General features: G+C 39.1%; 1 protein-coding gene across 2 annotated transcripts in view; it reads right to left on the minus strand.

The window, feature by feature from the left end:
* The window catches only part of fryb (furry homolog b (Drosophila)), a 46,275-nt gene extending 29,392 nt beyond the window's left edge, over positions 1-16,883 (minus strand). Inside the window, exons 1-18 of one of the 2 annotated variants that reach the window (XM_087806611.1) lie at positions 15,875-16,883; positions 7,759-7,952; positions 7,365-7,418; positions 7,150-7,289; positions 6,990-7,080; positions 6,140-6,219; positions 5,993-6,073; positions 4,886-5,054; positions 4,543-4,635; positions 4,375-4,473; positions 2,641-2,742; positions 2,168-2,271; positions 1,940-2,048; positions 1,033-1,119; positions 787-958; positions 592-724; positions 422-529; positions 172-298 (exon numbers count right to left, since the gene is read on the minus strand). In XM_087806611.1, coding sequence (XP_087662737.1) covers positions 172-298; positions 422-529; positions 592-724; positions 787-958; positions 1,033-1,119; positions 1,940-2,048; positions 2,168-2,271; positions 2,641-2,742; positions 4,375-4,473; positions 4,543-4,635; positions 4,886-5,054; positions 5,993-6,073; positions 6,140-6,219; positions 6,990-7,080; positions 7,150-7,289; positions 7,365-7,418; positions 7,759-7,952; positions 15,875-16,112 — 2,181 coding nt within the window. In that variant the 5' untranslated portion in view covers positions 16,113-16,883. The remainder of the gene's footprint in view (positions 1-171; positions 299-421; positions 530-591; positions 725-786; positions 959-1,032; positions 1,120-1,939; positions 2,049-2,167; positions 2,272-2,640; positions 2,743-4,374; positions 4,474-4,542; positions 4,636-4,885; positions 5,055-5,992; positions 6,074-6,139; positions 6,220-6,989; positions 7,081-7,149; positions 7,290-7,364; positions 7,419-7,758; positions 7,953-15,874) is intronic. The other variant, XM_087806612.1, reaches the window with a different exon arrangement.
* Between the last annotated feature and the right edge of the window lie 490 nt (positions 16,884-17,373).

Here is a 17,373-nt window from a genome sequence, read left to right on the forward strand (position 1 = left end):
AAATGTGTTCTGTATGTCTTAATATTATGTATGTAACATCTTTATTTGTGAACTGCTGTGAATACTTAAATTTTCTGTGTATCAAATTAAAATCAATTTATATTTATATATATATATATATATATAAATGTATAAATGATATAAATAATTGTCAAATTTAACTTTAATTACCTCACGCAGCAGGAAGTGAGTATAACCGAACAGCACGTCTTCCCTCCAGTCGGAGAAGTCAAGTAACAAGCTCTGCAAGGAATTCTGGGATATTAAACGCAGCTCGTCGTCCATGTGCACCGTCAGCCTGAGAGAGAGAAAAAACGTGATGAGAGGTCGTTGACAGTGATTTTAATAACAACAAACCCAGGCGCAGTCTGTCTCTTCGTTGATTCAGATAAGATGACAGATCCTTTAAGCAGTGACTCACCTTGAAAGAAGGTCGATGAGTTCAGGTTTGGACATGCCGTCAGGGAGGATGCGAGGGATGGCGGCAACACACGTCCTGAACAGGTCGATCTTAGGCTTCCGTTCGCCACTGTTGGAGGAAGACGTTGAGTCGAAAGATTCCCGTCTATGAACTCTTCTGTCGACACATACGTGATCATGTCCTCGGGTTCCTTGTTGAGCATCTGCACACTGGTGAGCATCATACAACGACCCACTTCCTTGTCCAGGTGTCTGAGGATATTGTCAAGAGCCTTCCGTACCTGGGAGTAGTACAAGGACATGCCTGCAGAGCGAAGACGAAGAAGATTACGACCAGATAAACCATGTTCAATCACTACAACAAACCTATCAGTTTGGCCTCTTCCTCAGTGAGAGTCTTGCTGAGATATGTTTTCTTCTTCTTTAAAGAGTTGCCAGAGGGAAGAGTGGCCCCTGTGTTTGGCATTGGAGGTTCCCCATCTTTCTGCTGCAGGGCATCTGCTATCACCAGGAATGCCCGCAGACCAATGTTCATCCGCTGGAACCAAAATATCAAGCGTGTTATTTTCTTGAAAACAGAGATACTTTTTTTTAAATATTTATCTTTTCTACCTCCGGGTTAAGACTGAACGCTTTGGCAGGTTTCCCAACACTCAGCAGGTCGAAGATGATCTCCTTCATGGCAAAATCTAGTCTCTCCTTAAAAAAAAAAGCAATATATAACAAGTTTTCTTCTAGACAATGTAGGAGCTAACTTCTACAAAAGTGCTGCCATTTCAACTTTGTATAAAAAAAAAAAAAGATTTAATCATGCAAGTTACGTACAAACAATATCTCACTCTAGACATAAAATACAGTATATATATAGTTTTCTAATTTATTTTTCTATAACCCAAGTGTCATTTTCTGTAGAGCAGGTGTTTTCACCATTTCGTACGAAATAAGATGCACTGTATTAATTGGAATTGTGTTGGAACTTGCCTGCTCCTGAAAGGTTTTGTGTGATGTCAGTTAAAGAAACAGTGTCTTTGTAAATGCCAGAACATAACTGTCGGCATTACTCATGATTTTTACTCAATTTTGACAGCAATTTAAATTTTATTTAATAAAAAACAACCAATACAAGTAAAATATAAAGGTCAATACACTAATTACAGACTTGTTTAATCCTAGTGTTATCTCAGGGTCAAGGTGACCCTAACATTACAAATGTATTTGCAGTATCCCTTGTTTTGTCTTTGGGGCCTCCACCACTGCATATGTATTGGGTTGTTAACCTTGACCCAGAGACAACACAAGAGATAAAAGGAACACCTTTGTTTTTCGGGTTTCAGGAATAACACAAAGGTTAAAAAAAGACATAATTTTATTAATAAAAAAATGTAAAAGTAAAGAATTATATTTGTAATGACACTGAAACACAAATTACGTATTAATTCCAAGAAGTTACCGAGAAACATTAAACATTAAATGGAATTTTTGGAAACAATATTGATGATAAATATGTTTAAACACCTACCTGTGCAATAAACTGGATGATCTTAACAAAGATATTGAGAGGCATGTCTCTGGGAACAACACTGCGACTTCCTTTAGGAAACAGTGTTGAAGTGATAGAGGTCAGACGACTGAGGAGAACAAGAGATAAAAGAAGAGAAGTCAATGTATAGGTGGTACAAACCGTGAGTGTTTTTTATTCATCCAACAATGTTGGTTAAAATTGCATCCTTCGAAAATAGACTCCTACCTTTGTGTTCCAGTGTTGCTCTCACACTTGATCCTAATCATATAAACCCAAAGTAGTCGGTAGAGTGATTCCAGAGCCACTCGTGCCATCTTTGGGTCTTTATTCTGCACGAAGAAAACACATTGAACCCCTTGATTTTAATTCTGTAAAGCGAAAACGAAACAAGGAGAATTCCTCCGACTCCGATTGAACCGTGTGATCATGAGAAAAAGGTTAAATATCAGTCATAACATGTCTCTCGCAGAAGTTTCCCCCTCAAGGCAACTCATACTAACAAAACGATTAATAGCTGAAGGCGGTACAAGCGACATTTTTTGGGTACATTTACGATTTGTTAAAATGTATCTTCACCACATTTAAACACATGTAAAAAGGAGCTGGTAAACTTCAGGTATTTTAGTTGCTATTAAAACCCCTGAATGCCTGTGAATGGATGATTACCTGCATTAACGTTACGCAGACAGAAAGGTTACCTTGAGGTTTGACAGGCAGTTGGTGAGGAAAATGTGCCATCGGCTGAGGAAGAACTGTTTCTGACTGACACACAGCAGGCAGGTCACCAGAGGATAGAGAGCCTGGAGGAGACGAGCGGACAGAGATGCATCAACGTCAATCATTATTAAGTGCAGAGCTATCCTGGATCAATCTTTGCTGCACAGGCTGGACATTGACTGACAGTACAAAGTCTTCGCTTTTTTTTTAGATCCAAATCACAAGCCTGACTCAACCCTGGATGATTGAGGATTTACACAAATGTATTATGTAAAAGCGTGACATCATCTTAATGTGCCGGTAGATCACTGCATGAAAAAATAATACAAATAACACAGAATATTTTCAATAAATAACAACTGTAGCTCAAAAGTTGAAACAGCCATTTCTAACAGAAATTGTGGAATTAATATCTGTTTTTTAAAAAGAAGATACATTACTTGGGAGAATTATCACAAAGAATAATTTAAATGAAATTTTACAAATATTAAGATATCAAATCATTATTCTTTTAATGAATATTAAACCAAATATCAAATGAAAAATCACAATTCTAACATGCAATTTAAGGTTTTAAAATTAAATAAAGGATCATCAAAATGTAAAACAATTACCGATTCCTAATCTTTTTTATTTTTTTTAAACCCATGAGATGGATCACGACTTTGACACGGCACGGGCGCTTCACAGGTGGCACGAAAAAATGCTTTGCTGCGACTTGGTTCAGTTGACGTGAATGGTTTTAGAAATTCTGGGTTTCAGGTATGCGTGTTAACTGTCAACCTTTATCAGGATGAGTCTGCGTTATCTGTCGCTGCCACTCAGGGACTAAAACTGTCAAAGACGTGTTGGACGCACATACCCGTCATTACTGTCGACTTAATGTGAGGAACGACATTGCCATTGTGCTCCTGTTTGTTGAGAAAAAGTTGAGTGACCTGCACAAGTGTTTAGTGGTTTTAGTCTTTGGGTGGAGGGGCTATAGGCGGTGTCGAAGAATCCGTGGGAACAAGCGTCTTTATTAGCTGACTGACGGAGGAACGTGAAAACATGTCACAAATAGAACATGAGCACTAACCAGTGATAATAGCTGGTTGCGAACAATGTTATACAACAGAGAAATGAGAATGTTTACAGTGGTTTCTTTTCTTTTTTTGTATAGCTGATCTCTCAACTGCAGATCCTAAATATCCTATTGGGAGTAACTAGTTGCCACAGCCAACTTACTTATGGCGCCAACAAAATGTTGAACTCCTTTGATGCCTTTCTACACACTTCTCTATTGACGGCAGATTAGTTACTACAATGCTGTATTTAAATTATATGTCTATGTTGCTAGGTCAAAAGGGAATGGTTGGCTGGGCGGCAAAGCACTGTGGGAGCTGTTCAGGTCACGATTATTCAGAGGGTTGTTGAGAAGGATTCGACCTTAAATGCAATGTTGAGTTCGAAAGATAAAATACATTTGAATTGAATTAAAAAAATAAACGGTCACTATTCACAGATTTCGGAAGATAACCCCCAAAATAAAAGAGGGACCACCTTATATTAATGTTGTATTATAAGGGCTAAAAGTCATTCTACTCTTACAATGTAATTGAGTTTTGTTCTTGCAATAATGATCCCATTTGTGCAGCCAGAATATACAGTACACGTATTTAATACCCTTGATTTAAAAGTGAAGAATAACTGCACTAACTAACCACGAGACTCACCAGGGAGTGTTTCTTCCTTGAGGACAGGTCCAGTGTTGTGTCATGTAAACTCTCTACAAAATTTCGCAGGCATGGCACGTTGACCTCGTTCTTCACAGTCTGGAATTGAAAGCGATTTAAGTAGAGAGACTCGTCAGATTGAAAATGAAATAAAGAGAATCCACTTACAGCAGCGACGGGAACTAGTATTTCCACAAAGAGTCCAGCTAATGAGTGTTTGATGTCTTTGTCCTTCACTTCGAGAAAATACTGCGCACACTCCTGCAGACGTGAAAACACAAAGCTATCAAATGTTACCTATCGTCTTTGATGATGAGTGACGCATCGAATAAACAAAAGATGTTTCCCAACACTGCAATCATCCGTCAAGGCCACAAACCCTAAATTAAGCAGGAGTGGAGAACAAGCTCTCGGGCTCTGACAATGTACACACAACTGTTTTTCAATCAAACCCTTTCAAGCCTTTTATTTTTATATATTGACATAAAAATAAGCTATAAATCAGTTGTACCTGCATGAACTGGAAGGAGGCTTCAAAGTCTTCCACGGGGTACATTTTGATTCGGAAGAATTTGAGACCCATGATGAGGCTGATGGTGGACTGGATGACGTAGGGGCTCTGCTCTTTCTGTCTCAACTCTTTCAGCTCAGAGATGAACTTCTTTCTAACGGCAGGAAACCTAAAAAAACAAAACAAAAGACAAGATGGTGGATTAGCCACACAGAGGTAAAGCAAAGGCCAGAACAATAATAGTTTTGAGTCAAACTCAGAGAGGTGAAGAAGAGAGTGCAGCCAAGGTGGAATGGTTTAAGATGAGTAAATAATGGTAACAACCGCCTGCATCAACTGGATCATTTGTAATCAACTGTGCTTGTGTGTGACTGCACAAGATCCAGGAGGGTTTTAACCAATAGTTTATTTTTAGAATGGCATCTGGAGGGCTGATGCGGCAGGAACGTGTGTGTGTGTGTGTTTGCTTTTTTTTCACGTGTGCACTTCGCAGGAGTTGCCACAACAATTAAGAAAGTGGAACAATCAGCAGCAGTTAGATTCTGAGAGTTTGATGAAGCTGCAAAACAGCTATTTTAGGTTTCTAAAAAGTTTTCCCTAAGAATTCAGGATATTGCAATATTGGCAACGCTGGATACAAGCAACAGTTTGAGAATGATCATGTTCCAATTTGTGTGTTTTTTTTTTCATTTCAAAATTGAGAGTCCCACTGGAAAACCAAACCTCCATGTTAGAGCCAAAACCATAGAACTCACTATTGATCTTAATGAATCAACGTTTGGCATCAAACACATGTAAAGGAAAATCCCCCATTTTCCATTTATTCCTGTGATGCTTATTCTCAAAGAGACAAACAGGACCTAGAAACTTGTTGCAATATCCTGTTTACACTGATTCATTTGTTGTCTTTGTTTTCGTATATAGAATAAAGAAGTTTGAAGAAGCTTTCTCCCCCTAAAAACTGTGTTTTTTTCTGTATGACTAGAAATAAAATTGAATAAAATCACATAAATAATAGCTCAAATACGGGCCTTTTTTTCTAACGGTTGAAGACATAAACTGTAAATTGAAATCGGTCAAGAATAAATGGAAAAATGAAAACAATACCTTGACTGTGCAACAACTCCAACTACTTCCGCGTAGAGGTCGGCCACGATGTGCATGTTGCCAGTGTTGGGTCCCAGGTACCTAGGAAGAAAACAATGTCATCTTAAACTACAAAAGTCTAGAACAAAACTTCCCACTGTCTCTCACCCTTCTTTATATCTGAAGTGCTTGAAGGCCAAGTTCACAACTTCTTGAATGAGCCCATCCAAGAGAGGGTGAAGGGGAATCTAGATCAGAAGAAGACAATTGTTTTCAATCCAGGAAAAACATTTCTCACTAATATCATAAAACTATATAAGCACTAGGCATTTCATTTTCACTCAAAATAAATAATAACATTTATTTAACAACAAACTTTTGAACTCAACATTGCATATTAGCTATCATCGCCTTTCAACAATCCTCTTAGTAACTTGTGATCTGAACAGCGGTCATAATGCTTTGCCGCCCAGCCCACCACACAGCTGTTGAACACTTTTGACACAGCAACATAGAAGTAGGATTTAAATACAACATTGTAGCGATCAATCGGCCATCGCTAAATAGAAGAGTGTAGAAATGCATTATGGGAGTTCACAGTTTTGTTGGCACCATAAGTAAGGTTGGTGCAGTAATGACTGCCTTCCACTAGCTTCAGTGTTGGATTTACAAACAGAAAAACTTGGAAATTTGTGGATGATAGTTTTTATTGCACTTCATTTTCAACTACTTATGTCATCCCAGCTGCTTAGGGCAAGAGGCAGGGGACCTCTACTTACAATTAGACCTCTGTATGTATTTGGATTGTGGGAGGAAACAGGAGGGAGTTGGTAATTTTGTCTTACAGGCCACGATTTATGACTCAACTCTGTATTTGCCAAGTCCACACTTAGCTGAATGTAATTATAATTTTTTTATGTCCTTTTTAATATTTTATCAGGCTATAAGTTCACAGATTACAAACCTGCCAATAACGGATGCGATAAAACGTTTCTTAGAAGAAGCCATGAAGGCTCACCTGCTTTAAAACCTCTATAAGCACAAGGGAGAAGATGAAGTCTATTGCAAGATCTCGGCGCTCCAATAAATAGTCCTTCTGCTGCTCGTCGCTGAAACGGAAAAAAAAACACAAGCGTCATCGAGACTGCCGGCGTTTGTTGTTGTTTTGTTGCTCTCACTTCTTGGACTTGGTGTTTGCCCTGGGTCTGTATTCGTGGGACTCGTCCTCCAAGCCGTTCTGCCTCTTGTACCAGTCGAACAGAGTCTTGAGGATGGAAGGAAGACAGTACTCTGCTAGAGAACTCATGCTGCTGATCAACTGCGTGAGAGAACGAGAGAGAGATTTGAGGAACGTGATCACAATAAAATGTTAAAAAGCCTCAGGCATACAAACCTGGTCGAACTGCGGGTCTTCCCCTCGCTGAAGAGATTTGTTAAGTGGTTTCTCCTTTTAGAAAAAAATCAGATAACGATCAGTTAAACAGGATTCAACAGCAGCCATTAAATATGTAAAAACTCTAAAAGCTCCGTCCTTCATTTATTCTGTAACTGTCAAACATTTTGATTATAAATTGTTCCAAAAGTATGCAGTTCCTCAACAGGATTTTTTTTTTTTTTAATAAAACCAAATATGTAAGAATAAAATCAAACCCTTCAGGTGATATTTAAAAAACAACTTTTTGTTCCACTCTTCGATCAACTACAAAAATGATTTTAATTAGATTATATGACAAGAGAAACACTGGTTAATTGTTTTCATTAAAACGAAGCATACAAAACAACAATACCAGTGGTTCCGCCATGATGATGCGTATCTTGCGTTCAGAGAGCAAGGTGAAGTTGGCAAACAGGCTTTTGAGGACAAACTCGCCCGGCTTGCTCTCAGGGTCCACGATGACAGGTGCCATGGTGACAGGACCTTTCCGTTCTGCAAAGGTTCCGCTGACTGGTGGGACGGGCGGCTTGAGTCCCACTGGAGAGGCTGAGGGAAGGAAATGACAAGTCAGTTTTTCACACGACAACGCGCCACATTCGCTTTGGCAGCAACAGGAGAAGATGTGCTCGATTTGACGGGGTTTTGATGAAATGACAATTGAAAACCTTTAACAAGAAAGACAGACAGAAACCAAGTCTCTGCCGTTGAACGGCACAAGTGTAGCCTATTAAATATAACAATTGTAATATTGTTACTGTAGAGCTTCTCTGCAAGGGACTTGAAAGAACAGCTGACTGAGGCTGAGACGGTGTAAAGCTAGGGCGGGACACATGCCAGTTGGACGTGATTTACTTATTACTATCTAATAAATTTGAAGGTTGAGCTAGAATGTATGTAGTTTTATTTTATCTTATTAAACATTTTTACATGCTCAATATGGGTCACTTATATGATCACAATGAATTTCATTAATCTCCTTTTTTTGTTCAATTACACTTATATAATTGATTTAATTATATACTGTCAACACCAAAAACAAATGATTGTGTTGAGTTTACTATACTGGTATCAAACGCTGTTTTTACAGAACTGTATAGTGCCACAGGAGACAAATTTATATATTTTTCTCTTAGCAGTGGTCTCTAAACTATTGTCCGCGGGTCAGGTATGGCCCACCTTTACATTTGTACCGGCCCCCTGTACAATACCAGAGATGTATATACAGTGCTTGACAAAAACATATATAAAATATTTTTTATTATTAGCTAAATAAAAATCATTTTGTTTTTTGTTTTTTTTAGCTGAAGTTCTTAAACAGTGAAGTTACAATTTTGTGTTAAATGTAGAAAGACTTTGCAAATAGTTAACACATCAGGCTGCATTATGACTTATTTACAAATATAGAGGACATACCATATTTCAAGAAAAGGGTTTTTGGCCATGTTTAGCTCGCTTGATGGATCTACTGACTCCTTTAAGAAACATCTTAAGACGTTTCTATTTGTCCAGGCTTTTCCTTGAATTTCTCAAACTCCTGTGTTGTTCTCAGTATTATCTTGATCTTGAAAGTATGTACTTTTTTGAGTATTGTTTTGATTGTTTAAGGGCTTTGTGACCCTGGTCTCGAAAAGCGCTATATAAATAAATATTACTTACTTACTTACTTACTAATAACAAATTATTTTCCTTATCCGTTTGTATTTTTTTCCCCTACGAAACTTTATGCTATACATAGATGACCAAAGACATTTTTTCTTGGTTATACGACAAATTAAGGCAAAAAGTACCGGAATATTTCAAATCATAAAGTTGATCCCACGGTTAAGACTTATAGCAGGGTCGAAGAGGTGTGTAGATCTCTTTAAAAATGTGGTGTCACACCTGACGCACAAGATGTGAGAGATAACGCATTTCTGTAAACCAACCTCTTTTTTTTTTTTTTTTCCGTAAACCCTCCAGCATCTTTCTGAAGGAAAAACCAGAATGTAAAATACCAAGGCCTCATAGACAGCAACCTGTTTTTGTGAAACCTGAGCACTCTCATGATGCAAACATGCGTTCACATGACCACCCAGCTTACCAAGGCCTTTGATGAAGCTGATGACACTGGCCCTGCTCCATTTGGTCGGCACCTCCATGTTGAAAGCAGACTGATAACTGGAAATATAGGAGGTGAGGCCAAGTAAACCGAAACTAACAAAGTGGACTGGACAATTTTCCCCCACTAAATATGGGTCACTTCCATAATTGAGATAAAAGAAATCCGTTTGACCAAAAAAAAAAGTACGAATCCACTATTCCTTCATGGTGCAAATGAGACATCAGGCTTGGTAAAGAGCTCCATCATCCAATAAACGACCAGCAGGTAGAACAACCCTGCCTTCGGAAAGACAAGACCCATGTCACCGATATCCAAAGAGAGATAAATAATCCAGTAAATCCACAACAAAAAAAAATTGATAAAAGAAAGTTTCAAATTGTTAACTCTTCACCAGGAGCTGAGCCATATTCCAGTCCAAGTGGACAGCAGGGCCCCATGCCTCAGCTATATGAGCCTTCAGTCCAACTATCAGTTTCTTCTCCACAACTACTGAGCAGCCCCTTCTAGACGCACCAGCTGCAGTTCCCTCGAATTCTCCGTCGACTCATCAGGAAGTGGTATTGACTGAAATTCCTTCATTGCCGTTTGGGCTTCTGCTCGCTTTTTTTTTTCGTTTGTCGGTCGTATTTAAAATAAAGTTTGCCGCTTGCAGACTAGAAGACTCGGTTTGGAATTTCAACACTGCCCCGAGAGAGACATGAGGGGAGGAGGGGGGCACTATATATAGAGCGCTGGCGGTCATTCTCTTACATACCCACCACTCCCACTGACCCCTACTCATACTCACAAAGTACACATACGAAGTAAGAGGATACACTATGAAACCGAAATGTGCTATATAAGAGATTACAAGTTTAATTTTGAGATGTAGAAATTACTAGAACGTATCATTTAAAAATATATATATACTTTTCTTATTTTTGCAAGATATTTCAAACAAAATGTGATCTAAAATGATTTAGAACGATTCAGCTTCAATGTGGATTTTATTTTCCCCACTTTGTCCATAAAGAAGAGCGAAACTGTGGGGACGGCAAGCGTTATGACAAACATCTGAAACTGTCTAGACAAGTTTCTTCAGAATGTGAAGCTTTATGCATGCAAATCTAATCGAGTGTCAAACCTAACATACTTTTCTGCAATACGCTGAAAAAAAGTCTCCCATAATTTGAATGACGTTTGATTATGTAAAAAAAATGCTCTAACGTAATGATCAATTTGATTGACAGAATAAAGAAGCACAACCATATTATGGATACATTGTGTCTCTATTGGGAATAGATATGTATCTTCATGAATCGCAAGAAGTATCGCAAGTAACAGTCCGGGCTAAACCTAAGACACTATTGTGTTGAATGGAGATTTAACGACTGAATAATCGACGCTCGATTTATGCGATGCAAGCACGGCATAATCACAGTCAGAGGCTCAGCCGGTTTGCATAATATCCAAAACAAACATTAGCCAACACAACTGGAGAAAACACAAACGGCAGTGGTGACTGTATTACAAGTTTGGCAGCTTTGATAATTATTTATGTGGCGGAAGCAAAACAAAATGTTATTGCACAACAAGATATCCATTGATATCAAAATATTATAATATATAATATATATATATACAGTATATATATATATATATATATATAATATATATTTAAAATCATACTGTATGTAATCTTCTGTATCAAGGTTTAAATTAAATGAATTTGTTTAAGTCTAAAAACATATGGAGTAACTCAAACACAATGTAATCTAGTTAATATGTGTGTGTTTGTGAGGGGAGCGATGAGAGCGGAACACTTGGCAGTCGGTATTGATCAACCGAGCGCATCGCAGGAACCTTGGAGACAAAGTCATGACTCAGCTCTGAAAAGATGAATCAGCACAAATGAGAAACATCCGCTTCATATCACTCTACATGTGTGTCCTTTTGAAGGATGTCATTTCAGAAGGAAATATGGATCGTTGGGGAAAAAAATTGTTGCTGAACGGGAAGCAACGAGACTGAAAAGCAAGATCCTTGTCGTTCACATGGCTTTAGAAAATAAAGAAAATCAATCGGCGTGACTCATGCAGCGTGAGTCAGGCTTGACAGAGACAAGAAGCTTCATCAATGAGCTGCTTTGATTAAACGCGACCTTGGTTAGCAGTAAAGGTGGTTAACAATGGATGTAAAAACAAATAGACCACTTCACAAGAGATCAGCTGTTGTATACTTTCAGGGCATCTTATGATGTAAAATAGCACATTTTTACAAAGAAATATTCTCTCTATTCAAAGCACCTTGAGTTCAAGTTAAAAGTTAAAACCCAAAGAAAGTAAAGACCTTTATGACGAAAGTCTCTCTATCACTAAGATTAAACATAACATTGTGTCTCACATATTTTCTGTGACAATTGGGTTTAGTTGTGAACAGACAAATCGTATAGTAGGACCCTCAAGCTATTTTACTAAACATGCCCTTGACTACACAACCTTGACTGCACAAGACCAACAAACTGCTCTATGTGATGTAACAACGTCACAACACACAACATCAGTTTTATAAACAACATTTTGTATCCATTTTTCTAAAAAGATGCACTCTGACATTGCTGAGGTGTTGACAACATGGTATTCACACTGGGGGGAGCAAGAAACAAATATGTTTTGTTATCTAGTGTCGCTTTATGGGAATACAGTTTAATCCGAATAAATACAAAATAACCAAGATCACAATGGACTTGTGTAAAGAAACAAGGCATTCCTGCGAGATCCTGCTGAGGACGAGAGGATACAGTTGACTCTAGCGGCACTTAAAGGTGATTTTTGGATGTTTTCTTGTTCCAAAACAAACGAAAAAAGTCAGAACTTCGTCGTGCGGTCTGTACATTTTAGGACGCCAGAGTCAAGTATTATTGCAATAGTCATAGACCAGGACAAAACCGTGACTATAAAGGGCCAAAAACGAAAAGGTCAACTACACTGAAGCAACACACAGACAACACAACATCAGTAAGTGGGGGTGCAGCCACGTTTCCTTACAGCAACAAACCAACATTGACAGAGCAGTAAACACATCCTAAAGGCTGCATTATTTGTGATACCAATAGAGTCTTCCTATCAATACCATAAGAGGGTCCGTGTCCTCTCAGGTTAATGAGCACTGCTGAAAGTAGGAAAGTACATTATGTCCACTTGGCAACGGCGGGGAGAAGAGAAGGATGTCGAACAAGTGCCGTCGTATCGAAGTTGTTACTCGGCACATCCCGGTCCTTCTCGGATATAATGCACTACACTTATGACCAAGTTCCTTATGAAGATGGTCGAGAAAAAGTGCTGAGGTTTCAGATGTACTGTATCCCCGCCTAGCCCCTGCCGATCTCTACTTCTGCTCATTAGCATTACATAACATTGACACAGTGCCTGTTCTTTACACTTCCAAACAAACATAACAAGCTCAGACGTGAACAGCTGTCGACCACAAACCGATCAGCTGATGACAAAAAAAATGCAATTTCATGCATACTCACTTCCTCCGAAGGACTTGAGCAGGGACTTAATGCTAATGTCAAAGAAGCCTGAATCCTGCTGGCTGGTCGCCATGGCTGCAGAGGCTATGTCGCCACGGTGACAGACAGCAGCGGGAGGACAGGACGGCAGGATGGAGCGTTTAGCTCAGTGTAAAGCAAGAGGAAGAAAAAAAAAAGGACGGATCTCCGAAATGAGGAGGATTATGTACACGGCACAGCGATGCGGCAGAGTGTGGACGTCTGTGTGTGTGGACCAGAGAGTGTCAGAGTGTCAGAGAGAGAGAGAGAGGGGGAGAGAGAGAGAGAGATGGAGAGCTTCTGGCTGAAATCCCTCATCCCCTCCTGTTTAGCCATCTCTGGACAGCGCTACACAGATGTTAGCAGCCAATCCTCTCCGTGCACAGAGCGTGGCGAAGAGAGAAAATAGGAAGGAAATGCATACAAAGTACATGACGCGCCACTGTTCTCACACCAATACACCGTGGATTGGTACACTCTTAGCTCGGCCCGGCCAATCGGAGAGAAGAAAAACAGAGGCACGCAGTATGCACCAACGCCAGGAGGAGGAGGCTGCAACAATGGCTGGTCCAGAGTATCATTGATATTTTTAAGAATATTTTTCCTCTTTTTTAGCATATAAAAAGGAATGATTTGGAGCAAATATGTATCAAAAGGAAGTCATAATAATATCCATAAGTATGATGAAGAAACTGGTAGATATTTCACAAAAATAAACATAGTGACACAAAACACCTTTCAGTTCATTGGCCATCGAAGATGCAATAATGCAACGAGGGTGACATGGCAGAACGACATCTCATCTTAGGGTCATGTGAGTGACATTATGTAATGACCTGAGTGACCTCCACGATTGCCACAGGATGTGTGAACAGTGCGAGGGAGGGTAGCTCGACAGAAAACACTGCAGAGGAGATAAAGTCAACCGATATATATATATATTTAGTCTTAATACTATTAACTAAAAGGATCAGACAATATGTAATACTCTGCCTCTTTATGTATTTTGTATTGTTGTGATGTCAGAGACTCAGATAAATATACATACTACTAGTGCAGAACATTATGTTATCTGTTAAAAATAGCAACTTTATACATTATTTAATATTAAAATTGAGTCAAATATTTGTTTATTGGTATTATTTATATGAATATAAATGTTTGATTGACCTCATTTATCCATCTAAACAAGCCATTTCGAAGACAGCTTGAATAAAAAAAAAGGTCTCTAAATGTAATTTTAATGATTTAAATTTAAAATGTTTACATTGTTGTAGTAAGTCAGGATAGGAAGGGACCCCTGCTGTTCTACCTCAAGATATCATACACAATAAATATTAATTACACTGACCAGCATTCATCCTATTTATTTCAAAAATGTGTAAAAATTTAAACTAAATATTAGATACAGTATACATGTGATTGGTTAGTTTTAATATAATTGAAATAACTGCACTGTGTTATCAACATTAAAAGATTAACAAAATCAAACAAAACTTTCAGATGAAGATGATCCGACACTATTTACAGTAAAAACATGGAAATATTGGATACAATGACCATCATGTATCGCGCCTGCACATCAACTGCTTCATATAAACAGAGTTACAAAGCTAGCAGGATTCCACACATTCTGAGCAGGGGCCCGGGCATGCCAGCTGTCGGAATGTGACTGAACCACCCTTACACACAAACACACACACACTCACAATGTACAGTGTTAATATCTTTAAATATAAAGATAAGTATAGGCTTGACCCACTTTTGTAGTTTTTCATTGAGTCAGCCTCTGCACACGCTGAACTCCAAAGGTAATAAGGGTCAGTAAAACATCTTTGACTCACTTTTACAAAGTGCTGACTCCAATAGCAACTACCTGTGTCCACCCGAAGTTCATCTCTTCCTTTTCATGTGATCAAAATGAATCATTGTTCATCATAAATGAGCGTTGCTCCGTGGTTCATCGTAAGAAAGAGTGATTTTAAATGTTAAAAAACGAATATTTTGGGAGGTTAAGTTCACGCAGCTTACTAGGTCAAATAGGTAAGGGTCATACATTGTCTAGCTGTGTGTGTGGCCTCATGCCAAACATTCCAAAAATTGCTTGCTCTATGAAAACAAATTCAACATTTTCAATCGGAAATTCAAGACACCAGTGGATATAAAAACAAACTGAAATCCTCTGGCATACATGTTCGTGCAGGCGGCACAATGTTACACAAGTGCTACTCGGCGCCAAATATTTCCCGTTCCTGGTGCAACTATTGCTGCAGAGACGTCTCTAAAGTTCATCCAAATGGTTTGAGATAATAGTGACGGACGTATTTTTAAAATCTGATTTCATACACGCTAGCACAGCCGGGTCTGCTCTTTTAAACAATGGCATAAATCTACAGAGATGTTAGAGGCAAAATGGATTAGGACTTGAAAATACAACACTTTCAAAACACTCTTAATGTCCTCGATGAAATATCACGAGAGCATTGAAATCATTCCCTCAAAGCTACGCTAACAACTTTTTGAGTGAAAAAACTAAATGTTCAATTATTGTTTGAGTTCTCTCTCTATTCGGTGCCAAACTCCCCCTCACAGTGAGAAGTGTTTGGACTTGGTAAGCCGAGAAAGGGAAAGTGGTTCAAAACAATAATCAATTCAGGACCACATGAATTGCACTGAGATTCTTAAAAGTGATGACAATTTAAAAACGCAAAATATTTGATGGTGCTAAAGTCACAAAGGTTTGTGCATATTTTCTTTAAAAATACAAGTGATGTAAGTGGGTTTAAAGTGACACAAACAATCTCTACTTTCATCAGTCAGCTTTGAACATCCTACCTCTTATGATCCTGGTTCTCTTTCTTGACCTGGACTGTATCTTGGTAAACCTCCCGGTGAAGTCACTGGGGTCAAACGTATCCAACGATAGCGAGGCAATCCGGTCCAAAACGATCCTGTCCTGACTTTTGGTCCAGGGCTCCTGGTCATGACTTTGGCCCAAGGAGAGGACGCAGAAGTCCGACATGCCGCTCTCAGCGCCGAGGCTTGAAATGCTTCTTACATCTTCGAGCGACATCTCTCGGCTGTAGAGGATCCACCGGGGACGCGAGGTTCTAAAAGTGTCCGGATCCAGCTGTCCTCACAGGGACCTTGAACACTACATGGTGCATTGTAACCTCAAGAAGCCTCTTGAGTGGTAAGATACTGATTCCGAGCTGAAATATCATGAGTGGCCCCTTTTCAAATTCTCGTGTCCGTGTCCTCGCTGCCTTGCTGAGATTTCAGGTTTGTCCGCTTCTGATTTCCTCCTCTTGTTACCATCTCTTTGTATTTGGTTCGAAAAGGTGGTTTTAATTTTCCTGCTGCTTCTTCTCGTCCTCTCACCTGATCTTTGTCTCCTTCATTCTCTGAGCCTCCGAGACACAGTGGTGTTTCTCCCAGGTGGCGAACAAGGGAGGGATCCAATTCCACGAATGCTACTTGATTGGGTGCTTTGAGTAGCTTGGGTGGATCTCTCCTCTCCCTCTTGTCTTGTTTCTTCTGGGTTTTTTTCTTTTTCTTTCTGTCTTGGGGGTTTTCCAACTACGCCCCTAACGTCAGTGAGAACTATTAGGCAATGTCAATCTTCCTGCACACCTGCTTCCTCTTCTTCTGGCATATTTTCTTTGGTGTATATTCGCGAAGCATGACAGAACGGCAGGCATCTGCTTGTATCAGACGGTTAACACATGGCATGTGGGTGTGAGTAAGCGTCTGCGATCACTGGTCGAGGCTGTTTAGCCAGTTACAGTAACCTCTCTGTGTTAATGGTGTAGGGTTACAGACACACCCATTCACCAAAGAAGGAAGAAAAGCAAAAACAAATAGAAGCCCCCCCCCCCCGAGCACAGAGACGGACACGTTTCTTGATATGATGATTAATATAAGTATGTTTTGACGGGTCCTCAAGATAAACCATAAGCCTCTTACGACTCCCTAAAAACAGATATAGAAACTTTTACCTTTCTATACTCTGTTAATAGTGTGGTTTTTTTAGATGAATACAGATAAATCTATTTCCTTATGGTCCTTCAAAAAATTTGCAACACTTTCCTGTTTCATCATTTTACAACTCTACAAATCAAACGTGTTCTCGTCTGTATTTTATGGGCTGTAAAGTCTCACTTTTGCTCTCGTGGCACTAAAACAAACTCTTAAGTTTACTGTTGAGAACTCTTTCAGGCCCCATTCTTGTTCTATTATTAAAAATATAATTAACATTTGAACCATTCACGCTTCAGTTGGTGCGCTGAGTTTGTTTCATTCTTCACTCTCTGAGTAATGATGTCTCCAGAGAT

This window comes from Callionymus lyra, chromosome 14, assembly GCF_982586985.1.
Source record: "Callionymus lyra chromosome 14, fCalLyr1.hap1.1, whole genome shotgun sequence".
Taxonomy (NCBI): domain Eukaryota; kingdom Metazoa; phylum Chordata; class Actinopteri; order Syngnathiformes; family Callionymidae; genus Callionymus; species Callionymus lyra.